This window comes from Littorina saxatilis, linkage group LG2, assembly GCF_037325665.1.
Source record: "Littorina saxatilis isolate snail1 linkage group LG2, US_GU_Lsax_2.0, whole genome shotgun sequence".
Lineage (NCBI taxonomy): Eukaryota > Metazoa > Mollusca > Gastropoda > Littorinimorpha > Littorinidae > Littorina > Littorina saxatilis.
This window is the reverse complement of record NC_090246.1, coordinates 95,914,006-95,941,505: the sequence shown is the minus strand read 5'-3', so window position 1 is coordinate 95,941,505 and position 27,500 is coordinate 95,914,006. Positions and strand designations below refer to the sequence as shown.

The 27,500-nt window shown below is 42.9% G+C and overlaps 2 protein-coding genes across 4 annotated transcripts in view; one reads left to right on the top strand and one right to left on the bottom strand.

Annotated features, from left to right (window-relative positions):
* LOC138960239 (NADH dehydrogenase [ubiquinone] iron-sulfur protein 6, mitochondrial-like) overlaps positions 1–2,210 on the top strand; it is a 5,615-nt gene extending 3,405 nt beyond the window's left edge. Inside the window, exon 4 of the mRNA XM_070332047.1 lies at positions 1,948–2,210. Within this exon, the coding sequence (XP_070188148.1) occupies positions 1,948–2,076 (129 nt within the window). The 3' untranslated portion in view covers positions 2,077–2,210. The remainder of the gene's footprint in view (positions 1–1,947) is intronic.
* A 372-nt stretch (positions 2,211–2,582) lies between these two features.
* LOC138960238 (uncharacterized) overlaps positions 2,583–27,500 on the bottom strand; it is a 44,196-nt gene continuing 19,278 nt past the window's right edge. For all 3 annotated transcript variants that reach the window (XM_070332045.1, XM_070332046.1, XM_070332044.1), the window contains exons 3-5: positions 10,421–10,534; positions 7,230–7,385; positions 2,583–6,042 (exon numbers count right to left, since the gene is read on the bottom strand). In XM_070332045.1, coding sequence (XP_070188146.1) covers positions 5,786–6,042; positions 7,230–7,385; positions 10,421–10,534 — 527 coding nt within the window. In that variant the 3' untranslated portion in view covers positions 2,583–5,785. The remainder of the gene's footprint in view (positions 6,043–7,229; positions 7,386–10,420; positions 10,535–27,500) is intronic.

The window sequence follows — 27,500 nt, the reverse complement described above, 5'->3', positions numbered from 1 at the left end:
CAACACAGGGCCATAACAAGAACTTCTGGCAATAGCAAAAGGAAAAAAAAATACAATGGTAGAGTAATGTCACAAGATCATCATGGATAGGAAAGACTTTTCTCCAGGGCACGGTGGAAGGAACAAGAAGAAGAGGCTGGCAAAAGAAGAAACAGGTGGACAATATCAAAGAAAGGACAGGGGCTAACTTTGCCACTGCACAATTTAGCCATTGAAAGAACTGCTGGAAACGGACAAAGCTGTCCATATGTATTTTGCTGTGGATGTAATGCCTGAACAATCCAGTGGATTATGTGATGTATAGCATTATTATGTAAATCGTAACCATGCACTACCAGGGCTCAATCTCCAAACTGTGCGTTCCTGTATGCACTAGGAGCCAGAAAAACATACCAGAAATTCATGAAGTGGAATTCATGAAATGGGTCCTGCCGCATACCTAACCTGAAAGGGGGATATCCCTGAACGCGCCGCATATTGGTCTTCACTCTAGAAATTAGAGCGTCATGTTTAAGTTCTCATAATTCTCCCAGAGGAACCAGCAAACGCAAAAGTGTTTTGAGAATGACGTTGGTCTCTGTGACTTTGTTGTCATTAGCAGTGAAAAATTAGGTCCCTGTCAGACTGTAGTTTGACACGATTTCATTTACATGATATGCACATGTATGGTTATGTTATGACATGGCTGCTCTATCAGGTATGTAGGATAAGCTGGTTTATCCTACGTACGTGAGAGAGATACCAGTGAGATAAAAATCGTTCAAATCACACGTGTGTATATCATGTAATTGAGGTCAACCGGAAGGTCAAGGTATGTAAATTAGTAGTACATGGGATCAACTGGAAGGTCAAGCTACAGTAATCCTATCGCGGAAGGATATGCTTTGCTGTTGTTGTTCCTTTTGGTTTCTTTTATCCTGTGGCCACTGCTTTTCTTTTTATCTGGTATATTTTGAAGTGACCATGATTTCGTTGTTCGAATTTATTTCATCAATGTTCAATATTAAACTTAACATTGTTAACAAAGGCGAACTACTTTGTCCTAGTTTGAGAGTGTGTGTCATGGCGGAGGAATGAATGTCAAATTGAGTAAAGTGGTTTGAAGTTCTAAAGCGGTTTGATCCAAAAGCAATAGCGCTGTCGGTGACTTTTAGTTAGATCTGGCACAGAAGAATATAATTTAGGATAAACAGAATACTACATGGCTTACTGTGTCGTACCAGATTTACACTCGTTGCTTTTTCAAATAGTGAACAGCTCGCTTTCGCTTGCAGTTCACTATTTAAAAAAACAACTCGTGTAAATCTGGTACGACACAGCAAGGCATGTAGTATTCTCTATTTACTGACTATAATGATAGTTTGTTCAGCTATGTGGCAAGGGAGGCAATTTCCCCACCAAACATGCAGTGATGCACATGTATGAATATTGATGTTCTTGTTGATGATCTAGCTGCTGTTTAAAGGCATATGTACTCGATGACTATACACGCTAATTGCTTTACCAACAGCTGGAGACATGCTAAATTAAGTTCCCTGCAAAATATTGTGGTCTAGGACCCCTTCAATGTTGAGATATGTTAATTTTCATTTTGATCTGGATCGTCCTATTTATAGATTTGGCAACACATGTAACGTTGATGCAAGGGAGCTAACACCGCGGCTTTGTTGACATCCTCACTTTTTCAGAGGCTAGAACAAGCTGTAATGCATGTATTATGGTCCGCGCATGGTGACATATCGTCATTATATGGTCTTATGGTGCGTTTGACATCGATTATGGGCAAACTACACTTTGTAAACACGGGAGCGCGTACATATGCCTTTAAAACATACTTGGGCAGAATTTTCAGATCAGGGGTTCAATTTAAGAAGGCTCACATCCAAACGTGTTGTCACGGATTCAGCATCTCTACCCAATTCAATGTTATCCTTTTCTGTGTTGCAGGATAAACCACAGGTTGGAAAATGTGGTTATTCTGGAAGGAAATTTATCCAGGACAAATACTACAACGAGGCACAGCATGGTCCATCGGTCACCTACGCGGAATACTTAGCCCAAGTTCGAAGCGAATGAATCCTCAAGAAAAAGGACCGTAGTTTAGTTATATAAAACTAGTGATACAAGTTGCTTATCTGTGTTTGTGAGATGTTTTCGCAGTTCCTTATCTGTGGTCATGCTTAAGTTTGATTAAAGCATGAGTGATGACATGTCTGCATCTGTTTGTGTGTGGGGGTGTGAGCAAGTGCTTGTGTCTCTTTTTGCATCATTGAATATGTGTTGTACTTGGTTGTTTACCATATCCCCCATTCTAGAAAATGTCTGTGCTCAAGTGTGTGTTATGCACCATACTTTTATCTATATGATCTCTCTATTTCTCACAGTTGAGAGACAAAACAAACACACTCACACACACACTTTCTCTCTCGTTTTCTCTCTCTCTCTCCTCTCTCTCTATGAGAGGGAAAAGACAAAATTCACAATTACATGTACTTGATAGAGATGCGACAGATCCATGCTAAGAGAAATGGAGGGAGAAAATTAGAATTGTCGGAACAATCAGTGTATCCAAGGACATGTGATTGCGTAAGTGTATACAATATTTTTTTATGCCAAAATGAACATATTATACAAAATATTTACATTTCACAAACATTTCATAGAATACATGTACCTGCGCATTTCAAGCTGTATATATATATATATATAATTATGAACACACTTATAGAAAAACAGTACCTTGGAAGTAGTCTTGCAAAATGAGACAACATTTAGTATATTGCTGCATCCGTTTGTTTCAGAAAGATATGCATTTGCAGAGCATTATCTGCTACAAACATTTTATTTTCATTCACTCTCCACACAAACCAAGTAAAAAACATAGATGATCGCAATGATGTGCACAAGAGCTTATCAATGAAGATTCTGTACCTTGGCTTTATGCTTTTATCGTCTAGTGCCTTTTCGTTGTTTGTCACCTCAGAAATGTAATAAATCCCTGACAAGTGTTACCGATAATGTACGATTTTGCTCAATAACTATAAAAGCAATACTTTTTGTATTTATGCATTGACTCGTGTTAACAAGGCTGTAAAAAAACAAAACAAACAAAAAACTTAGTTTTGTGAAACAAAGTCAAGTGACCAAATGTGTAATGTACTCGGTATTCCCACAAAGAAAAAAACGTCCAACAAGTACTGTACATTGTGTCACTCCTCACACAACTAAACAACAGAATGCAATCTGTGCCACAACACACAAAGTCCAATGTGTTGTAAAAGGTGTAAACTTGGTGTCTTGTAAATACCATACAAATAAACAATCCTACGAGGCAGTTAAATGTTTCATCAAACACATCCCAAACTTACACAGAATAATAGGTGGTATAATGCATAAATAGGTGTCTTTATGCACCAATTCATAAAGCTATCAGGCAGAAACTTACAGCATCCTCTCCACTCTCAAATTTTAGAAAAAAAATACAGAGTGGTATTGGGCATAAACTAAGTATATACTCAATCACGCAATCGCTCACAAAATCTTGATTTGTATAATTATATAGTAGGTATAACCAACGTTTTTTTCAAATTCTTCCTGCATTGATTTTGTTTAATCTGCACTTTAAACCAATCTTTTTGACATTGAAATTAATTCAAATAAACAGAAATTATGGCCGCTGTGTACTTTATTTTTCCTTTTTTTTTTTAAACACGGGTAGTGCACCACAAAAACTGTTCTCTCAAAACAGGGGACACGCCTATTGCCAGAAAAATACGTACACTTCATGAAAGAAAGTTTCACACAATGATTTGTGATCAGGAAAACTGTTTTGCGCACCAAATTTCTTTCGATGTGTATAGCTTTCTCGAATTATAATGTTGAAAATTGCTGAAAGTCTTTGAAACAGACTACGTGTATAGTTTTTGAAAAAGACTACATTATTTTTAGATTTATGAACATTTCTGTGTGATGCTAGATATGGCTTTCCCGATATAACGTGTGAAAGAACCCATTCTTATTCAGCGAATTAAGACATTTTCCGCATTGCAGTTGTTTCATTGTTTGTAAATCCACTTAATGAACATTTTTGCAAAAAAACAAAATTGAACATCTTTTGACGTTGTGAGTTTACGTAAGCATTTGATCGAATAATATATAGTGACTGAGATCGCTCAAAATGGCTGCAAAGTAGTGAGGTTGGTGTGTTTCATCTGCATTTTGGAGTCTTTCGCACACTCTGGTGCTAATTTAAGTGATCAGGATGATAAGATTAACGATAGAACCACCAAGAAATCGTACTTTCAGCAGGGCGCACTCTATTTTTTCAAGTCTTGATGATCGTGATTATTTTTGAAAGAAAAAATATTCAACAAATAAAGGCTACGAATTCTTCAAAATTGAGGTACACCTCGATCAGGGCCGATGTCTGTTCTTTAATCGTAGGTCAGTTTTTTACACCCAAAATAACGCAAACGACACGTTCGAACTGCACAAGGTGAAAGCGTGTTATTTTGTCTCCCTGTTTTGGGGATTACTGATTTTCCGCGAGAGTGACCTTTTCTTAGCTTGGTTATGTCTCTCTCTCTCTCTCTCTCTCTCTCTCTCTCTCTCTATATATATATATATACCGTAAAATCCCTAGCATAAGCCCACCCCCCCTGTGCACAGATTTAGGGCAAAATTGGGGGGTGGGCGTTTGCTAGGGATAGACCCCTTTGCACAAAGTAAGTTTTGTGCTCAACCGTGTAATTGAGTGAATACAAACCCAGAAAGCATGTAAGTTAGGTCGTGTGAGTAGAAGTGAAGGAAAAAAGAAAAAAAAAGGACTTTGAGGCAAAGAAGGCCAACCATGAGAGAGAGAGAGAGAGAGAGAGAGAGAGAGAGAGAGAGAGAGAGAGAGAGAGAAAAGGACTGGCTCTTCTGAAAACAACACGAGCATAGTCATTCATATAAATTTATGAGTAAAAAGAAAATCGCCAGACCTTTGCAAGGACAAACAATAACCACACAATTCCGGGAAAAAGAAACTTGATGAAATGTCGAAATGTCAACACCAATGAAGCGCTTTCTTTCTGTACAGGGGAGAAATTACACGATCGTCTTTGGAAATGAAACGTTAACTGAACTTGGATTTTGTCTTCAAAAGGCCCAATCTTTCTGAGAAAGAAAAACCCACAAACTTAGGAAAAAAAAGAGAAGAGAAACTCGAAAAAACATGAACGATGGGTGGGAGTGAGGAGAGGGGACAAAGAATAAGAAAAAAGGAAAGAAACACGAAAAGGTAAAGAAGGGGAAAAAGATGACTTTTAGAACAGTCTGCACAAATCCTGGTGAAAGTGAGCCTATAGTCTCTTTGAAAAAATCAGGGTGGGCGTTTGCTAGGTAGTTACCCCTGTGCACAACTTTTGGCCCAAAGTGGGGGGTGGGTGTTTGCTAGATGGTGGGCTTATGCTAGGGATTTTACGGTATATATAGAGTGTTTGCTCACAAATAAATTTAAGAATAACAAAATGGTAAGGGTCATGTAAGCTTAGCGCTCTCAGTCAAATCAACTCTCAAAATCTAAAATAACACAGGAGCACACACTCATCAACCTCAATCACACAAACGCCCGACAAAAATATGCATATACTGTAGTTAGAATTGGTGTGTGGCATACAGATTAATGTCCTCAGTCGCAAATCTGCTCTTAAAAAATTTTTAAAAAAATAAAAAATGATACAGGACATCAAACTTAGCGTCTTCCATCACACAACCATGCATTCACACACACAAAAATCTACAATTACAAATTAGTGTAGGGTGTAAACTTGGCAGGGCCCTCATTCACCAAGTCATAACTGTTCTTGAGCAAACACAGGAGGAGGAAGCTGTCCACGAAGGCAAGTCCTGTGCCGATCCAGTGAAGCATGAAGGACCAGTCGAACATCTGGCTGGCGTACAGGGGCACGGCAGGGGGAAGCACTGCTTTTGTCCGGACAGTCGTGTTGTCAAGGTCCCTGACGGCGATGAAACACACGCCGCTCGCTATTCCGCACAAGGCTAAAAACAAAAAGAGGCAAAGAATGAGACCAGGAGAAGCACAGTGATACCGCGCATGGTGAGGGGACACGATTTGGTCCAACTTTAAATTTCTCGTTAATTGTCCCTGGCCTGTATGTGTCCTTTCAGGCCTGAAAATTCTTGGATCAAGTTTATAAATTAATTGGTAAAATGTGAATTACATTGTACCAGTGATATTTGTTTGTTTGTTTGTTTGTTTGTTTGCTTAACGCCCAGCCGACCACGAAGGGCCAACCAGTGATATGGACTTCACACACACAAAATGTTGTGAGTACGGTGAAACAGTTACAATTCAACATAACTGATATTTAAACTGCGGCACAAAGTGTTCTTTCCCTCTCTTTCTCTTCAAGCACCCCAGGCCCCTCCCCCTTTTCTCTGGCCAGCTTTTGAACAAAGCTTGTTCACCCCAAATGTAAAAAAAAAAATAAAAAAAAAAAACCGTACGAGAGGACAAAAACTGTATTTTTTTTAAAGAAAGAGGGAAAAACAAAAGACAGAAAAATAAACAAGCGAAACGGAAAGAAATAGTCGCTGGAATAAGCGACCATCTAAATGCATAATTTACACAACGCTGGAAGGGAGGCAACAGCATTAGCACTAGCGGAGGCACATTTGATTGCCACAGTTCTCTCCCCTAGGGCATTCTCGCACTTCAGAATCAAAAACACTTCTTCACTATCAATTTACAAGTTAAATGACGCTCAACAACTAATGGGAATTGGGGACTGGTTGACACAGATCCTATCTAGGTCAAATTTTTTTTCTTCTTTGCTTGCAATGCAAGTTGCATTGCACACCCCAGGGGAATATTATTATTGATTCCAGCAATTTGGTGGATCTACACACCATGCACGTGCGCATGCACACACAGACACTACCTCCAACACGCAGCAACAAAAACGGAGAAAAAAAGCTCCAACTTGGTTAACAACTTTTTACAGACTTAGTCTATCAGCTTCACTTTAGACCATACATGTTAAGGCAGTGCATGATTTGTCAAGAGAGGTAACCTACATGTATTGATATACTGACCTTTTCATCATTTCATTTTGAATCAGTCTTAACAAATACACGAGGAAAATGCGTTTACTTTCCTTTGCCCGTCTTGTCTATGCTATTGTTTCACTACTGATTTGCTTCAGACACAAATCCAAATCACTTACTGGCAAACAGAAGTAGAATAGACACAGAAAGGAAGAGACCAGGCTTCTTCACGTTGTCACATTTGGCCGGCCATACACCGCACATCAGAGCAATCATGGAGAATAGCATCACCGCGGCTGCCGCTATGTTGCATCCCAGTACTGTCCTTGACAAATCTGAAGATACAAAAACCAATTAATTTTGTCAAAACTCAACCACAGTGATGATATTGACCATATGACTACATATGTCGGTAACACTAATTATAATGTATGACTGTTCTGCTGTCTAAGTTTTGGATCCTTAGGCCAGCGGCGTGTGTATCAATATAATGTATGATTGTTCTGCTGTCTCAGTTTTGGATCCTTAGGCCAGCGGCGTGTGTATCAATATAATGTATGACTGTTCTGCTGTCTCAGTTTTGGATCCTTAGGCCAGCGGCGTGTGTATCAATATAATGTATGACTGTTCTGTTGTCTCAGATTTGGATCCTTAGGCCAGCGGTGTGTGTATCAATATAATGTATGACTGTTTTGCTGTCTTAGTTTTGGATCCTTAGGCCAGCGGTGTGTGGGATACATTTGGAAAGAAAGCGAGCATAAATAATATTGATAATCGGTGGTGATGGCACGGTGTTGGAGGTGGTGGTTGTAAAAGTATGGTGGTCGATCTTGGTGGTGGTGCCAGAATAATCGGTTAGAGCAATGGGACCCGCTTCGCCGGAAAAAAGAGATAACCAAAACAACAACAACAACAACAACAACAACAACAACAACAACAACAACAACAACAACAACTGTCTATATCATTTTCCATAAATGAAAAATACCATCACATGTCTGTCTTCAACATTTGAGGTTAAGTTCCTTTAAACGTTGCACTGGTCGCCCTTTTCAACGCCTGTTTCTAAAAGCAAACATTCACCAGTGACGCCAAATCAATTTGTTTCCATTGACGAATCAAATTTAATCTGAATATTCAATCAAGAAAGCGGCTCAAAATAAACGAGAAAGAAGAACAATAGCTGCAGCAACAGCAATAACAACATTTTCAAGAGCTATAATTCTGATTAATCAGATTTCTTCGTCTGGAATGCTAATTTCAGAGTGTCATGCTGACCAACGTAACACTGTTTTCCCTACAAGCTAGCCAGAATGGCAAGTCTAAAAACGGACGGTTCAACGGGAAGCACATTCTGTTGATAATGATGATTGGCACATCAGTTATCAAAAATAGTGTTTGAATATCAACACAAGCTAGCCAAAAAGAGCAATTGCAATTGAAATCACAATCTGATGGAACAGAATAATATAAGATGTGTGGTGGCTTGTTGACAGACCAGCTTTTTTGTTGGTCCAAGGGGACCATATCGTCTTTTGTTTCATCTTTATCGACCAAGGCCGAAGGCCGCGGTTGATAAATATGAGACAAAAGGCGATATGCTCCCCGAGGACCAACAACAAAGTGCTGGTCTGACAACAAGCTACCAAACATCATTTTTGTCATCATTTTGGTTGTGCAACAAAATGCACAATAACCCACAGGGAGACGAATTTTTAGAATCCAACTCCGGGCCACAAAGCATCGTCACAGTAGCACGAGATAACACGTCAAACTTGTATGTGACGACAAACGTAGCTTGTTGACGCTTTTCTTCCAGTCTGAAAATGTACAGAGCTGCGATCATACCTGTGAATTCAGTAAGTGTTGAGCATATTTCTTTTCTTGTAAGTGTTTATGACTTTTCATTGTGAATTTTGCGATTACAGAGACTAGTAAGTTGCAAATTGACCATGAGTCGCCGCGGTATAAATTATCAACATTGATTGGGTCTTTGAGAGTGAATGCTTACAATCGTTGTCCTCGGAAACACAAATCCAAAGCCACGATGGTTCCACACATCAAACAATCAGCCTGATTGGCTTTTACTTTGACAATCCACGTTTCACATGAAAGCTCAAACCCATTCACCACCTCGAGTTAGTGCATGGGGAACATGAGATTTATTTACCAGGTGTTTGTGAATGAAAACTCGTGAAAATGATGACAATATAAGATGTTTGGTGGCTTGTTGACAGACCAGCTTTTTTGTTGGTCCAAGGGGACCATATCGTCTTTTGTTTCATCTTTATCGACCAAGGCCGAAGGCGGTTGATAAATATGAGACAAAAGGCGATATGCTCCCCGAGGACCAACAACAAAATGCTGGTCTGACGACAAGCCACCAAACATCGTTTTTGTCATCATTTTGGTTGTGCAACAAAATGCACAATAACCCACAGCTAGGGAGACTAATTTTTAGAATCAGCATCGTCACAGTAGCTCGAGATAACACGTCAACCTTGTATGTGACGTCAAACGTAGCTTGTTGACGCTTTTCTTCCAGAAAATGTACAGAGCTGCGATCATACGTGTGAGTTCAGTAAGTGTTGAGCATATTTCTTTTCTTTTTAAGTGTTTATGACTTTTCGTTGTGGATTTTGCGATTACAGAGATAAGTTGCAAATTGACCATGAGTCGCCGCGGTAATTATCAACATTGATTGGGTCTTTGAGAGTGAATGCTTACAATCGTTGTCCTCGGAAACACAAATCCAAAGCCGCGATGGTTCCACACATCAAACAATCAACCTGATTGGCTTTTACTTTGACAATCCACGTTTCACCTGAAAGCTCAAACCCATTCATCACCTCGATTTATTGCCTGGGGAACATGAGATTTTTATTTCCCAGGTGCTTGTGAATGAAAACTCGTGAAAATGATGACAAACGTATTTGCTCTTGTTCTTAAAAGAAAGTAACATGTACACATGCCTTTATTCTTACATCAGAGAATGTGTGGTTCAAACGATATCTCAGGAACTTCGCATTTGCTTGTATGCTTATTTATTGGTATATTTTTCAGTAGGCTAAATGTCTGCCAAGTCTGTCTGTCTGTCTTTTTGATTGCTTTTTGGTTTCTCTTGTAATTTCGTTTATTTCATCTCCCCTTCCGTTATCTTTTTGCATCCACCATCTTGTCTAATTCCACCAGTTCTTTTACCTAGAGCTTTGCCAGTTACGTTGGATTTGGTAGACACGTTCTCTTTTAAGGAACGTTGGACGCAGTGGATCTGTGAGCGAATAAAACACCAAGGTAACGAATTAAGGGCGTAAACCTATTCTTCTCTAGAGTCTCAGAGGCTTGAAGCCGCAGTGAGTTCTTTACTCACGGAGTCTGAGTTTGCTGTCATAGTCCATGCTCTCCTCATCCTTCTGGATAAGCGCTTTGTGGATGAAGATGCAAGATGACCCTTCTTTGTCGTAGCTCTCATCGTTGGCTATGGCTGGAACATATCAATGGTATAATACGTTGATGTTATGACTTGTAGGATCAGAATCATTTGCCAGAGAGAGTGGGAAGGAAGAGAGATAGGCAAAGAGAGGGAGAGATTAAGAGACAGTAAGAGAGAGACAGAGAGAGAGAGAGAGAGAGAGAGAGAGAGAGAGAGAGAGAGAGAGAGAGAGAGAGAGAGAGAGAGAGAGAGAGAGAGAGAGAGAGATTCAGATTCAGATTCAGATTCAAAACTTTAATACAAAGGGATAAAGGTTTTAGGCAATGCCTAATCTTCCAACCTGTCCCTTTGTATTATTATTGAGAGAGAGAGAGAGAGAGACGCAAACGCAGATGGTTTATTAATTAGGCCATTGCCCCTTATAAAAGGGTGTGAACAAAAGGTTAACATTGCATATAGTTGCACTCGACAGGTGAGAGATAGTGAGAGAATGAGGAAAAATGAACAAGAGAGAGAGAGTCTAGCGGTGATCAGCCAGCAACAACTGTGAAAATAACATTAACAATCTGTCGTCCTGTTCCGGTAACCAACAAGGACAAAACAGAGAAAGTTAAGGACAAAAAGAAGTACATCACAATAACAACATAGAAATAAGCGCATCACAAACACACTGAACAAGAACAAGGCAGCCTGATGTAACCAACGAGACCTCCCCCCCCAAAAAAAAAAAAAAAAAATACTCAGAGCAGACGTCCTGAACACACACAAATGAAGCCAAAAGAAGAAAAAGAGACAAGCCAGCTTTCGCTAACTCTCGTCTAGCAGTGAGCACCCAACAGTCTGGCGTCCTATTAAGGTGCTAATAAGGCAAGGAGCCTGGCCGCCGTAGTGTAGGTTGTACGTGATGACGATGAGGACGAGGTGTGCCCGGCCTCTAATTGTTTTTTGTCACTTCCCCGGGGTAGTGGGTGTGGTAGGGCTGGATGAGAGGGGGCTGGATGAGAGGGGGGCTGGATGAGAGGGGGGCAGGGATGGGGGGTGGGGTTGGGCAGGGCACACTGGGTTCAAGCCGGTGCTCACTCATTTGGAAAATTGTGCTGCACTGCCCGATGTGCTGCGCGGATGTGTCTCTGCATGAACCCTTGTCAGATCACGTCAAGTCAAAAGAAGAGCCGTTAGAAGGTGGGGAGGGGGGTCGGAGGTTCGAGAATTGGGACTACCTCTCCTCCTCCTGCAACTCCCCTCCCCTTCCCCCTCCACCCACGGGAGAAGAAAATATTACCCTTGCTCTCTCTCTCCCCCCCCCCCCACCCTAAGCACCACATCCATCGAGGGAATAGAAGTCAAAAACGAGGACAAGCATATTAATCTGCAGGACCTCCTGCATTTCCCAGAACCTGCCTCAACCTGCCTCACTTTCTGATCATCGTTTGCGAGAAAGATATCCCGGACACATTGGTACAGAGGGAGCTACAGCCTTGTGGTGCAGAAGACTAGACCAAGACACAAGAGAGAGGACTAGAATCTTCCCTGCACATTGCCAGTGTTTGTTTGAGTGCAACACGTCAACTTTCTGGTAGACAGATCCTCTGGGGAAGGCAGAAGTGTGAAGGCGAGCATGACTATTTATTTGTCAAAGCACATCTTCCATCGAAATTCTGGCTTTCTCTCCCTAGTCCTACGTATACATTTTTACATTTGTCTATGCCACAAACTTGAAAGGTTAAAGTCAAACATGACTACTTATATGTCAAAGAACAGCTTCCAATTACAAGTCTCCTTCTCTCTCTCTCTCTCTTCCCTTGCGGCTCACACTTTTCTAAGGTAAAAACTTGAGTTGTACTTGCCCTTGTAAAGTTCAATAACTGTCCTTTTAAACATGACCTTTCCCAACAATGTTCCTGACTGGCAAGGTCAATACAATATTTCAGTTTCTGACTCGAATCTTTGAGTCAATTAAGGGGCACAGAAAGCTCAATAAATCCCGAAAAAAGCCATACACTGGTGTTTTTGTGTGTGTTAATTCTCTTTATTTTGAAACACACTGTTCTTGAATACATTTTTTGTCATGCCAAAAAGCACACCCTTTTAAGACAGGGTCTGAGTTACCCTAGAACTGATACCTTGTACACTGCCGAGGGTTCAATTCATTAATATAAGAAAGGGGCATGTATAGGGTGTCTCAAAACAAAGTACCCCAAAAGACATTGAAACATCAGTACCGAGAAATGGAAAAATAAGAGAAGGGACAATGACATCCGAATGACAACACAGTGGTTCCAACAGGATGGAGCCCCGCCACATTCTCAGAGAAATCCAGAACATCCCACAGGAAACATTCCCCAATGTAATGAACAATATGGCAATGAGGATGCAGTCTGTCATAGGAAAACGGGGTGGTTACATTGATCACGTGGTGTGAAGAAACAGACGATCTCAACTGAAAGCTGTGAACTGGGGACAAAACTTCTATGAACTGACTACAATATCACGCAAACATGATTTGAATAAAGTTACTGACTTGTCTGTAGCATTGAAAGAAAATCGGGTACCTTTTCTTTTAGACACCCTGTACACTGCAGTAACTGACGGTCTGCAGTGTCGTCGTGTCTAATGACAACAGTTACTCTTGTTTTTGCGAAGACAAAGACGAGGGAACTACATTTTAACAATTCTAAGTACCACTTGAAGAATGGAATTATGTGCCCAATGCAACGCTTGACACTGACAGTGTAGCTGAAAACCCAAACAGAGAAACGTTGCGGCTGCACAGAGAAACGTGTCTTACAAAAGGGAAAAGTTATTAATAAAGCTCAGCTGCAGCTTTGACTGAGGAGAAAACTATTCCACTCATGAATACATGAATAATCTGAGGTTCGGGTGATTAGATACTGCAGATGTGTGTTCAGACAATAAGGAAACAAAACTGACTGAACGCATTTGTGACAGACAACTAAGCTTTTTTTTTCCTACAAAAAAGCAACCTAACCGTCTCTAGTGTTATTTGTAGCTTGAAATATGACACTCACAGAATCTTACGAACATATCAAGTTGCGACTTAAACGTTTAGAAACGAAGTCATTATAATCCGTGAAAGGATTGTGAGCCATTGGCAGTTTTGTATTCGTTCAGAAGTTAAGATGAAATTCAATTGCTCAATCCGTAGCCCATAGCAACTCTTCGAAATAAAATTACGCACGAAAAGTATCTACAAAACAAATTGTTCGAGCAAATTTAACCAAATACATATATGTTATGCAGTTACCACAAACTCAAATTACTATTTTGAATGTCCTTTCCCTGGAGGAAAGTGAAACTGTTTTTATTTTTTATTTTTACACCGAGGTGATGTTTTTTTTTTAATCATTTTCACATTTAGCAGCGATACTCCTTATCAGCCTCGTAAGGACTATTTCTTTCGAACATCCATGATGTCGATACGATCCTCACGCTAGAGGTTTCCTATAGAGAGTGTACCAACGAACTCAAAATACAGAGGCAGTATGTATGGCAAAGACGTGTATGTGTATATAGATTTTGACAACACCTGCACGCATCGAAGACAAGTGTGACGTATAGATGCATTTGATGAAGTTAAAATATGCATTTGATGACGTTTAAAAGATGAATTTGATGACACTAAATGTACACAAACACGTACACTTCTGAAGACAAGTATGTACATGTACTAGACCTCTTTGGTGTTAATGGAAATGGCATTGGACGTGATTGAACGGTGTTCAGTTAACACTTTCTTCATTTGAACAATGTTAACAACTTAAATTGTAATCCGTAAGTCAGTTTTAGCAATTAACTATTTTGATTGCATTTGGCTTGACGATACGGTTTTAGCCACGATACCATATTCAAGGTACTAGTCTCCTACTGAAAAAAGCATATCTTCAAACCGTAATGCCCAACCGATAACAGGGAAAAGAAGACATCTATGCCAGAGCTTCTACATATGTATTTGTTTCCCATTCCCGTCTAACCCTTCTAAGCCGCCCCAGACACGTGCAAATCAAATTCACCAATTTAACACTCCCTACTTGCATGACAACCAAAAGACCCGAGTACATCAATAACTCCCATTCAGCAAATGCTGATATGACGTAGAGTAGTGTATAACAACTTTCCACCCAACATTCTTTGAAAAGAATCAGAGAGCGGAACAATCATTTAAAGCAATTATATTAATTTGATAGCCACATAACACGACAGGGAACGCGCGCGCGCGCGCGTGAGAGAGAGAGAGAGAGAGAGAGAGAGAGAGAGAGAGAGAGAGAGAGAGAGAGAGAGAGAGAGAGAGAGAGAGAGAGAGAGAGAGAGAGAGAGAGAGAGAGAACAAAATGTGGGGGGAAGGGAGTAGGAGAGTGCGAGGGTCGGGTGAGGGGGCTACAATACACATCACCCTTATTCAACAGGCATTGCACGAGAGGATATTCCTCCATACACATGCAGTAACAAGAGTAATTCCTGTTGGATCTCAGAGGGGGGAAAGTCCATAACAAACCCTTAACGAATCTCTTCACCATCTTCACCTCCATGGAAAAATCAATAGATGGCTGGGGTTGAAAGTACGACATTACAACTCATATTATTCGAGGGTCAAACTTGATTTTTTTTCCCCCGCGGGGAGGGGGGTGTCGGGGGTAAGAGGGGGGGGGGGAGTGTCGGATGAGAAAGACAAGAGGGTGTGTGTGGCAGGGTAGGGATAAGGGTCATGGGAGGAAAAGAGAGATTGAGAACAACATGAATTCAGTCAATATCCCTAAGAGTGATGGATCGGTAAATGTGCGTGTGTGTGTGTGTGTGTGTGTGTGTGTGTGTGTGTGTGTTTGTGTGTGTGTGTGTGTGTCTGTGTGTGTCTGTGTGTGCATGTACGTGTGTGTGTGTGTGTCTGTAAAAAAATCGAGAGAGAGAGAGAGAGAGAGAGAGAGAGAGAGAGAGAGAGAGAGAGAGAGAGAGAGAGAGAGAGAGAGAGAGAGAGAGAGAGAGAGAAAGACAGAGAGAGAAAGACCGAGAAAGAAAGACAGAGGACAGACAAAAACCCTGACTGACAGGCAGGCAAACAGACAAACAGACAGTCACATGCGAACCACGGAATTAAAGACACAATTTAAGAACACATATTAACAACAACACAAATAATCCACGAAGCACTCGCAAGAGCCAGAGGTACGGGGGGAAAGGGGGCCAAACTCCATCTAGACGGAGAAGGAACCAGCCTGGCTACAAATTTGGTGAAGGGCAGACAGGAAAATGAAGACTGACCCCCACCCCTGGCTGATCAAACACCCAGTCGTGACCGATTTTCACTTGACTCCGGGAATCCTGCGAGAAGTGAAACCTCAAAAGCAAACGTCTTTTCCCCCGTAATTTAAAGCGAAAGAGAAAGCCGCAAAGGGACGCTATTCGCCGGGTCCCGGCCACACGACTGCGCATAGAGCGACGAAGGTTTCCTTGTAATGAATGAAGCAATTACTAGGCGCGCTGTGAAGAGTTGTATATCGCGGCCTTTGTTCTTGCAAACAAACGGAAATCCCGGATCGAAAAGCAATCACTCCATTCTCTCCTCTTCTTGTCTACCTCCTACAATCAACGACAAACAACGACAAATCAACTCAAAAGAACGAGTAGAAAAATAGATGAATACATGGATGAATAGGAATAGGAACGAAAATAATCAACATCAACGAGACAGAGTAATTTATGTCGCACAGTTAACAAAAACAGGCATGGGTGGGAGCCCAAAATATTGCCAGAACTGAACATTTTGGAAGGCCGGGGTCCAGGGGCCGCGAAAGCTCTGGCGGGGTGCAGGGGCAGCGCCCTTGCTGGTGGGACTAGGGGGGCACCGCCCCCCAGCCGACAATGAATTTTAGAATTTTAGGGCGGGTTTAGTTGGCCTCTCCTGACTTGTAAATTTTAGAACAAACAAGCTTTTTGGAGATGCATAATATATATATATACATCTTGTAAACTTGAAGGTTTTTGTAACTGACCAGCTGAACATTAATTTTAGCATTTCATGAGGGGGCTATTTGAGCCTCTGCTGGCTTTAAAACTGATATCAGCGAACAAACAACATCAAATGGGGGGGGATGGGGGGGGGGGGGGATGCACAAAATCAAAAACCTCTATACTTAAAGATGTTGTGGTTGTATCACTCTTGCTAGGGGGTCTACAAAACAAGTGGTAAACACATTTCAAGAAGGGTTTCTAGAAGCTCTTATAAGCTTAAACAAAATGTGTAAACTTGAAGGTTTTTGTAACTAACCAGCTAAACGTGAATTTTTAGCAATTCAAGAGTTGCTATTTGAGCCTCTCCTGGCTTTAAAACTGAAAACAGCACACTTGCAAGCTTTCTAAAGGACTCAATATATCAGAAGGTATACCACTGGTTCACAGATCAGGAATGCAATTTTTTTCTACCACACCACTGAAGGTCTCTGAATCCCTGCAAGTGGGGTATATAAAGTTGTGGGTGAGCAGAGTTTTCAAATACATAGCAACTAAGATGCTACATTCACCAGGATGACATGACATAGGTGCTCCCTACATGTCACTCAATTTGGTCAATTTGGTATTGGTGAAAGGTAGTTGACCTTCACGGAGAAGAGAGTGTGCACAACAGCTGCCAGGTATTAACCAAAATAAGTATAAACAAACAAAAGAATCCAACATTCTTCCTGGGACGGAAGAAATCCCACCCCCGTACTGTTAAAGTTACACGTACGCAGGCATTTTTTTCTTTCTTTCTTTATTTGGTGCTTAACGTCGTTTTCAACCGTTCAAGGTTATATCGCGACGGAGGGAAGGGGGGTGATGGAATAGAGCCACTTGTTAATTGTTTCTTGTTCACAAAAGCACTAATCAAAAATTTGCTCCAGGGGCTTGCAACGTAGTACAATATATTACCTTACTGGGAGAATGCAAGTTTCCAGTACAAAGGACTTAACATTTCTTACATACTGCTTGACTAAAATCTTTACAAACATTGACTATATTCTATACAAGAAACACTTAACAAGGGTAAAAGGAGAAACAGAATCCGTTAGTCGCCTCCTACGACATGCTGGGGAGCATCGGGTAAATTCTTTCTCGTCCCAACCAATATGGGACTCCCCCTAACCCGCGGGGGGCACGCAGGCATCTACTAACTAAGCAACTAAATAACTGAACTTCAACAGTATTCGCAATGGGGCAAATCAGGTCCTGTATGAGGAATGAGAGGTCAAAATTGAGGTCCTAGCCTGTAGCAAGGTCAGAGGACTGTGCTACAGAGTGCCGCACTCGACCTATAATCACCCTTGTTAATTGAGTCGTACTGCCGTGGTGTACCAGAGAGAGAGACAGACAGACCGACAGACAGAGACAGGCACAGTAGACCAACGGACAATCACACAGACAAAAATAAATGATGCGCTCTTAGAAGCCTCTCGCGCCACGAAGTTCAACGTTACTTCAAAATAGCTCATCTAATAACAAACTGCGCGAGGAGTATCGGAGTATCTACCCCACCGACCACAAACCTTGCACATACGACATAAACGTAAGCTACAAACTTAGAAGAAAGGGAGGGCGGGAGAAAACGAAAAAGAAACAAACAAGAAAAAAAGGTCTGTAAAAATCGAAGCTGTAGAGAACTTGGCCAGCTCAAACACCCGGACACTCTGGCAGCAGTCTGCACGTGCTAAGCGTGTGTAACACTGCCCTCTAGGGGCGGTGGGCCTTCAAAGAGCGAAAGCTTTGGCCTCCTTAGTGGTCAGATTGCTTCGTAATGTAGGGAACAACCCTACGACTGACAGAGAGAGAGAGAGAGAGAGAGAGAGAGAGAGAGAGAGAGAGAGAGAGAGAGAGACACATAGAGAGAGAACGAACGAACGAACGAACGAACGAACCAACTTTATTTTTCGAGGGTAATGGAGTAGATACAGCAACAGAGAGAGAGAGACAGAGACAGAGAGAGACAGAGAGACAGAGAGAGAAAGAGAGAGAGAGAGACAGAGAGACAGAGAGACAGAGAGACAGAGAGACAATGACACATTCTTTATTTACGAGGGTAATGGCATAATAAGCAAACAGGTGCTTTTTTACATCCAGCCCTCGCCTATGGGAGGGTTTAATCTCGGGTTTAGAGAGAGAGAGAGAGAGAGAGAGAGAGAGAGAGAGAGAGAGAGAGAGAGAGAGAGAGAGAGAGAGAGGTAGAGACCTGCACACACACACACACCCCATCCATATTCCCCCTCACTCTGTCATTCAATAGCTACACTTGGTTTTACCCCCCCCCCTCCTCCCCACATCCTCTCCAGTCCCCCTGCTATGAAAATGGGCCACCACCGTTTCTAACAACAACGGCGACTCCATCGGCGTAGGCCCCAACGACATCTGACCAGATTGTCTAGTAATTTAATGGACTCCTTCCATCCTCTAACCAAACACTACCCCCTCAGTCTCTACTACGCAGTGTCCACCAATCTTGATCTTATTAACAATACTCCCTCTTCAACGAAGACGGGGCCCTAGCTCATCTGCAATGACATCTGGCCAGAGTAGTCAACTCAGGACTCCTTATATCCCCACCCCTTCTCACTCACGCTGTATAGCTACTAAGCTTGATCTAATCCCCTACACCCCCTCCCCCCTCCTTACTCCCCTCCCCTCCTAAAAGCAGGGCAACATCCGCATCTGACAACAAAGGCGAATCCAGCGGCTTCGACTGCAACGACCAATGGCCAGATTGTTTAATCATGTAAGGGTTCCTAACATCCCCCAACCCTTCTCTCTCATGTTGATGTTACTACCCTTGATCTCGCCCCCCCCCCCCCCCCCGCATAACACACACCCTCCCCCTAATCTCTCCTTTAAGCAGGGCAACCACAGCATCTGACAACGACGGCGACTCCATCGGTGTCGACTGCAACGACATCTGACAGACCGTGGCTTGAATGCCTTCGGGGACACTGGCTAAAGTTGACGTTGCATTTACTGGGCTCAGCGGGAGTGTTTAAAGGAGAGAAAGATGTTGTAGTAGAGTTTGTGTGTGTGTGTGTGTGTGTGTGTGTGTGTGTGTGTGTGTGTGTGTGTGTGTGTTTTCAGAAGGCGGACGCCCGCGCACTAGATCCACACACACACACACACACACACACACACACACACACACACACACACACACACACAGAGAGAGATCCACAACTTCGCGAAACCAGTAGGCTGCTGTACCACCACACCCACCCTCACCCTCCACCCACCTTATCTCCTCTGATATTCATTGAAGCTCGCTGCATTGTGTGCACGTGAGCTTTGAAAGGGCCCGAGAGTGTTAAACCTGTCGAACTTTATAAAGAAAAGTTTGGAGCTTACTAACACACTTGTGGCTTGATGCAGAGAGTGCAATGCCTTTGTCATTGGCGCCAACAACGCTCAACACTTGTTGTTTCTCCTAATGCCATACTTTCCATCAGTCGTCTGTCTACAGGTATGGCAATTAAGGTGTTCAAGCTGGATCAGAAGCAATGAAAACGAACGTCCAAACTAAGCGACACGGGTTAGCAATCAAGACGGACGTATCCCAACGGCAGCTGGTTGACCTTCGCAGGTCGTCAGCCATCTTGAAATACAAAGCCTGTCAAACTGACCAAACTTTGTTTTTCAAACTCTGTTCAAGCGTCTCAATCCAAAACAAAAATGAGCTAACGTGTGTGAAATTGGTCCACTTTAAAATGTTCTTCCGTTATACGAGTATACCTACTGGTCTACGCTGCTAATCGTTCAGGATCAAGGTCAGTGTGACTGGCTGTGTTGCTCAAGATGGTCGTCAGTGAGCCCTCACGGCTTGGTGTGGAGGGGAGAGACCTAGCTGTGCCCAGACCTCACAACACTTTACTAAGTTGTAGACGGGGGAAGACTTTGAGCAAGGTTTCTGGTGTGTGTTCTTCAGAGCCACATTTACACTGCGATGAGTTTGCGAGACCCATCCTTTTCCAGATGCTTCGTACAACCACAATGTCCTCTGCGTAGTCTGAATTAAGGTGGTCACACTTTTCTCCTGGCAGGTACCGGTTATTCTCCAGAGTTGTGTCCCAGTGAAAAACATGTTACGAAGGTGATATTTCTTTATTTAACTGAGCAACACAAGATCCGGCGTAGCTCGATCGCAATCAAGATTGCCGTTTAATAGGGCATCTGACTGTCCTAGACAAGTCGTCAGTGAGCCCTCGCAGCTTGTTGTGGAGGGGAGAGTCCTGTGTCCAGACAGCACAACCCTTTACTTGTAGACGGGGGAAGATGGTATGATGGGTTCTGGTGAGTGTTCTTCAGAGCCGGCCACATTTACACTGCGATGAGTTTGCGAGACCCATCATTTTTTCCAAATGGTTCGTACGGCCACACACATATTTTTCTCAGATGCTTCGTACAACCATACCCATCTTTTTCAGATATTTCGTACAACCATAACCTATCTTTTTTTTCAGATGCTGCGTACAACTCTTTTGTTAAAGATGCTTCGTACAACCCCGATGTCCTCCGCGTAGCCTGAAGGTGGCGACAATCTTCTCCTGGCAACGTTCCAGTCTGAAATGTCACGTCAGCGGTGTCTCTTTCTTTCTTTATTTGGTGTTTAACGTCGTTTTCAACCACGAAGGTTATATCGCGACGGAGCGGTGTCTCGACTTCTTATGATGAGGTGTAGTTGTGAAAGCCTGTCTTTACAGGCATGTATGTAAGCCACGTAGTGTTCGCGTATTAAAATTGCTGTGTTGGCAGAGAGTGTCCAGGTTCTCTGGTATGTCGGGGATTGGAGTGTAGACAACGCGCCTAGGTGTACATGTGGGCTCCTCGTGAAGGCAGATGCTTGGTGGGTATGTTCTGAGCCTGCACTTCCGCTTCGTAGCTGGAGTATAGATATCCTACACAGATGGATAAGGAGGAGGAGGTGCCATTTGAAACGTGACTGCAACAGTTTCTTCCGTCTTGACATCAGATTTCTGCTAAGCCATTTGTGTACGCTTGAAAAACGATACATAGTGGCATTAATCCCAACCCCCCCCCCCCCACCCCCTATTATGAGCTTAGCTGGTGCGGATGATCCTTGTTGATTACTGTGTTGTAGGCATGTCTATAGGAGCATTGGAACCTTTTTGTTACGAGTTGATTTTAAGTGAAATTGTCTTACTCTTCGTAAATGTTTTCACAATATGTAATTGAATTGTATCATTAAACCTGCCAGATCACACTCCCTCTCCCTCTATCTCCCCGTTCTCTCTCACTGTCTCCTTCGTGAGAAAGGGCTGAAAGTGAAAGATACAGTAATTGCTTACATTACTACCTTCTTTAATGCAAAACATATCCTCTCTCTCTGTCACTCTCTGTCTCTGTCACTCTCTGTCTCTGTCACTCTCTGTCTCTGTCACTCTCTGTCTCTGTCACTCTCTGTCTCTGTCACTCTCTGTCTCTGTCACTCTCTGTCTCTGTGTGACTTTTCTTTCTCTGTCTGTCTGTGTCTCTCTTTTCTTCCGTCCCTCCCTCTCTATTTCTTTTTTTCTGACTCTCTTTCCCTCCCTTCCACGCCCCACCCCCCTATCTCTATCTCTCTCCATCTAACTCTATATTTCCCTCCCTTCCACGCCCCACCCCCCTCTCTCTATCTCTCTCCATCTAACTCTATATTTCCCTCCCTTCCACGCCCCACCCCCCTCTCTCTATCTCTCTCCATCTAACTCTACATGTCCCCCCCTTCCACGCCCCACCCCCTCTCTCTATCTCTCTCCATCTAACTCTATATTTCCCTCCCTTCCACGCCCCACCCCCCTCTCTCTATCTCTCTCTATCTAACTCTATAAATTATTTCCCTCCCTTCCACGCCCCACCCCCTCTCTCTATCTCTCTCTATCTAACTCTATATTTTTCTCCCTTCCACGCCCCACCCCCCTCTCTCTATCTCTCTCTATCTAACTATATTTCCCTCCCTTCCACGCCCCACCCCCCTCTCTCTATCTAACTCTATATTTCCCTCCCTTCCACGCCCCACCCCCCTCTCTCTATCTCTCTCCATCTAACTCTATATTTCCCTCCCTTCCAAGCCCCGCCCCCCTCTCTCTATCTAACTCTATATTTCCCTCCCTTCCACGCCCCACCCCCCTCTCTCTATCTCTCTCCATCTAACTCTATATTTCCCTCCCTTCCACGCCCCACCCCCCTCTCTCTATCTCTCTCCATCTAACTCTATATTTCCCTCCCTTCCACGCCCCACCCCCCTCTCTCTATCTCTCTCTATCTAACTCTATATTTCCCTCCCTTCCACGCCCCACCCCCCTCTCTCTATCTCTCTCTATCTAACTCTATATTTTTCTCCCTTCCACGCCCCACCCCCCTCTCTCTATCTCTCTCTATCTAACTATATTTCCCTCCCTTCCACGCCCCACCCCCCTCTCTCTATCTCTCTCCATCTAACTCTATATTTCCCTCCCTTCCACGCCCCACCCCCCTCTTTCTATCTCTCTCCATCTAACTCTATATTTGCCTCCCTTCCAAGCCCCGCCCCCTCTCTCTATCTAACTCTATATTTCCCTCCCTTCCACGTCCCAACCCCCTCTCTCTATCTCTCTCCATCTAACTTTATATTTCCCTCCCTTCCACGCCCCACCCCCCTCTCTCTATCTCTCTCCATCTAACTCTATATTTCCCTCCCTTCCACGCCCCACCCCCCTCTCTCTATCTCTCTCCATCTAACTCTACATTTCCCTCCCTTCCACGCCCCACCCCCCTCTCTCTATCTCTCTCCATCTAACTCTACATTTCGCTCCCTTCCCCGACCCCTCCCTATCTCTTTATCTCTCCCCTCCCCCCTCTCAACTCTCAGACATCCCAAAGTTCCACATCGATCGAAGCCACGAGTAGCTCACCCATCCTCTCGTGGTTGCGTGCCGGGCTCGCTTGATCGAGTTATCTGATCAGAAACGCTTCCCATCCCGAGTCTTGCGTGAAGAATCTGTTTTGAGAGGTATGCACTGCGACGTCAAAGCAACTTTTGTCTTCTTCGGCGAGGGGTTGCATGGGCCCCTAAATGCTAATATGGATCTTCTTTTCTTGTACTTCTAGCACCTACTCCCCCTCCCCCCTAAATACTAATATGGATCTTCTTTTCTTGTACTTCTAGCACCTACCCCCCCCCCCCCTTAAATGCTAATATGGATCTTCTTTTCTTTTACTTCTAGCACCTACTCCCCCCCCCCCCCTACATACTAATATGGATCTCCTTTTCTTGCCGTTATAGCACCTCCCCCCCTCCCCCTCCTCTCCAGCACCCAACCCTGTTCCCGACAGATTCGGTCTGACCCCTGTGCTCTTTCTGGGGAGATAAGAGGTTGTTGTCTTTCTTTTAGATTATAATGATTGTAATGCTTTTGCAATTTTAGGGGATTACTGTCTTTCTTAAGTTTATTTCCTCCTGGCCCCTTGTCCTCTTCTTTCTCTCATTCCTAGCATACAGTCAATTATCACCACACAATCACTTTGTGTGTGTGTGTGTGTGTGTGCGTGTGTGTGTGTGTGTGTGTGTGTGTGTGTGTGTGTTTGTTTGTGTGTGTGTGTGTGTGTGTGTGTGTGCGTGTGTGTGTGTGTAAAATTATTGAGGATGTCTATTCTTCCTTCCGATTTGTTTTTCTTGTTTAATACTTCTTGTCTGCCCCTATGTTTCTGTTTTTCAAAGTTAACTGTTGTTACTTTTTAGTGTGGTTTTGTTCAACGTGTTTAAAAACAAGTTGTGTTCGTTTAGTGAAACGGTTTGCAGGGAGGAGAGCTTTGTGGATCACGGCGGATGAAATGAGATTTGCTCTTGTGAAAAAAGAAGTCGGGGCACAGATATCGGCAACACCATCTTCTGTTTCTTGTTGTCTTTTTTTTTTACTTTGTTGTTTACTTTGCTTTGTTTTAATCTTAGTTGGATTTTTTGTTAAATCGCGCTTGAATGTGTGTGTGTGTGTGTGTGTGTGTGTGTGTGTGTGTGTGTGTGTGTGTGTGTGTGTGTGTGTGTGTGTGTGTGTGTGTGTGTGTGTGTGTGTGTTTTAAAGCCTTTTTCTTCTCAGCTTTTCTCATCAAACTTTTGCTAAACTGTGTCTCCTTGTTCTAGTAACCTGTTACCTCAATATGTGATTACTTGTTCCCCAAACAAGACCTCTCTTCTATCAGAGTTTGATTTTTTTTTCCTGTCTTCACTTTTCATTTTTGCTCCCTAGTCCTCTCTCTTTAGCATGTTCGTCCATTGCTTGCAATATAGCCCCCCCCCCCCCCCCCTTTTTTTACATTTAGTCAAGTTTTGACTAAATGTTTTAACATAGAGGGGGAATCGAGACGATGGTCGTGGTGTGTGTGTGTGTGTGTGTATGTGTGTGTGTGTGTGTGTGTGTGTGTGTGTGTGTGTGTGTGTGTGTGTGTGTGTGTGTGTGTGTGTGTCTGTGTGTCTGTGTCTGTCTGTGCGTGTGTGTGTGTGTAGAGCGATTCAGACCAAACTACTGGACCGATCTTTATGAAATGTTACATGAGAGTTCCTGGGAATGATATCTCCGGCCTTTTTTTTTTTTTTTTTCGATAAATACTTTTGATGACGTCATATCCGGCTTTTTGTAAAAATTGAGGCGGCACTGTCACACCCTCATTTTTCAATCAAATTGATTGAAATTTTTGTAAAGCAATCTTCGACAAAGGCCAGACTTCGGTATTGCATTTTAGCTTGGTGGCTTAAAAATTAATTAATGACTTTGGTCATTAAAAATCTAAAAATTGTAATTAAAATGTTTTTTTCATAAAACGATCCAAATGTACGTTCATCTTATTCTTCATCATTTTCTAATTCCAAAAACATATAAATATGTTATATTTGGATTAAAAACAAGCCCTCAAAATTAAAAATAGAAAATTTATGATCAAAATTAAATTTCCGAAATCGATTTAAAAACAATTTCATCTTATTCCTTGTCGGTTCCTGATTCCAAGGACATATAGATATGATATGTTTGGATTAAAAACACGCTCTGAAAGTTAAAACGAAGAGAGGTACAGAAAAGCGTGCTATGCAGCACAGCGAAACCACTACCGCGCTGAACAGGCTCGTCAGTTTCACTCCGTTTTGCACAAGTGCGTTCAGTTTCATTCTGTGAGTTCCACAGCTTGACTAAATGTAGTAATTTCGCCTTACGCGACTTGTTTGTTGTTGTTTTGCCTTCCATGAAGCTTCTTCGCGAAGAGTACCCCTTCCATTTCTTTCTCCATCGCCCCTTCTACTCTCACCAATATAGAAAAGTCAAAATCAAGAGTTCCTTCTAACTTTCTTAGTTATGCAATCACGAAACGCATCCTTCCATTAGGGGCGGCTTTTCAGCCACAGGTCTTAGATGTACACGACGATATGTATTAATATTACCCCGCAAAATGTCACCCCCCCCCCCCCCTCCGTGCAATGTTGAAACTAACCTGATACTGGGGCCCGCAAGCCGATTTGGCAGGGATTTTCTGTCCCTGGCGCACTGATCGCGCAAGTAAATATTCATCCTGCATTGGTCAAGGTTTGGGGAGCACGGACCAGGGTGCATGGCGCTGGTGATGATTGCGGAATAATTTCGGTGCAAACTTCTCCCTCTCGCTTTCTCAAATACACATCAGAGAAATCCATCATTTCACTTACATCCATGGGCAAGAGGGTAGGGATGGTGGTGGGGGATAGGGAGGTGTAAGGGGGTGGGAGGTTGGGAAGGGGGGGGGAGGGGCGTCCGAGTGGTTGTATTCTCGAGCCATCATGTAAGTGTAGTGCATAGAAGCTCAGAAGTACGTTCAATATTGAAGTGGACTGATTCTGAGTTAGTTGAGTGTTGTGGGGACTGGTGTCAGCGAGAGTATGTTTTGAATCTTATATTGCAACAATGGCAACAAATCCCGTATTGCATCAATGTGATTTCTCTATGAAGAATAGCTGCTTCGAACCCTTTGACAAAAATATATTCTATAACGCTGGGTATCTCATATAGTATTGCATTGGACTCATGAAACAAATAACTGTTTTCAAACATAGGCAGCACATTTACTTTGAAGAAGAAAAAGTCAATCAGTACTTGAACAAAGCAATCGAGGATCTTGGCACTTTAACTATTCTGATCTTACCGTTTTCAATGATTTATTCGGACAACACCACACCGCCAATTTAGACTTAGAAAATGCATATTAGCATGTCATGCACATTTGAAAAATATATACATCCCAAACTACAGATAACAAAATAAATTCTGAAGACTTGGCAACAAAATCCGTCACCTCCCCCACACACACTTCCTCACCAAAGAAACAAAAATCCAAAATTATTCATCAGTAGCAAAATGTCCAGAGCCATCATCGGCGTATTTTGAGCTAATAGGGCCAGTTATCCCCTGAGGCGCAGTCCTGCTTATCGAACGTTAAATAGACCGGCTAACTTGAAAAGCGCGCCCTACTTGGACCTTTTAATGACATATATTCCTTGACCCCCACCTCCAACCCCTTCCCACTCCCCCTCCTTCTGCCCCCACCCCTTCGGATCTCTCCGTCCTTCCCTCCTTCTCTGCCCCCTACACTAATTAACCGTGCAGCTTAAAAAGGCGTTCAATTTTCAATTTTTGGAAACACTTTTTTCATCATACTTCTCCTTTACTCTAGGCATGTTTCTTGGGCGAATAAAGGTCGAGAGGTAGGAAGAGGCTAGTGGTGATGGCGAAGGAAGTGGGGAGGGGAAGGGGTGGGGGGAGCTTAGCAAGGTGACGGTGAAAAAGGGTAGGGGGCAAGGGTAGGTTTGAGGTGGCAATGGCGTCAGGAATTGAGGAAGGATTTAGGAACCCATGATGAGAGATACTCTTGTGCGATCTTTGGGTTTGTAAACCCTGCAAAAATCACTCCGTGGGTGACAGTGCAACATGCAAGTGGTGACATCAGCACGTGATATATCTCCATGTCCCCAAATCCATCAATTTCCCGTTCGACGCCAGATTGA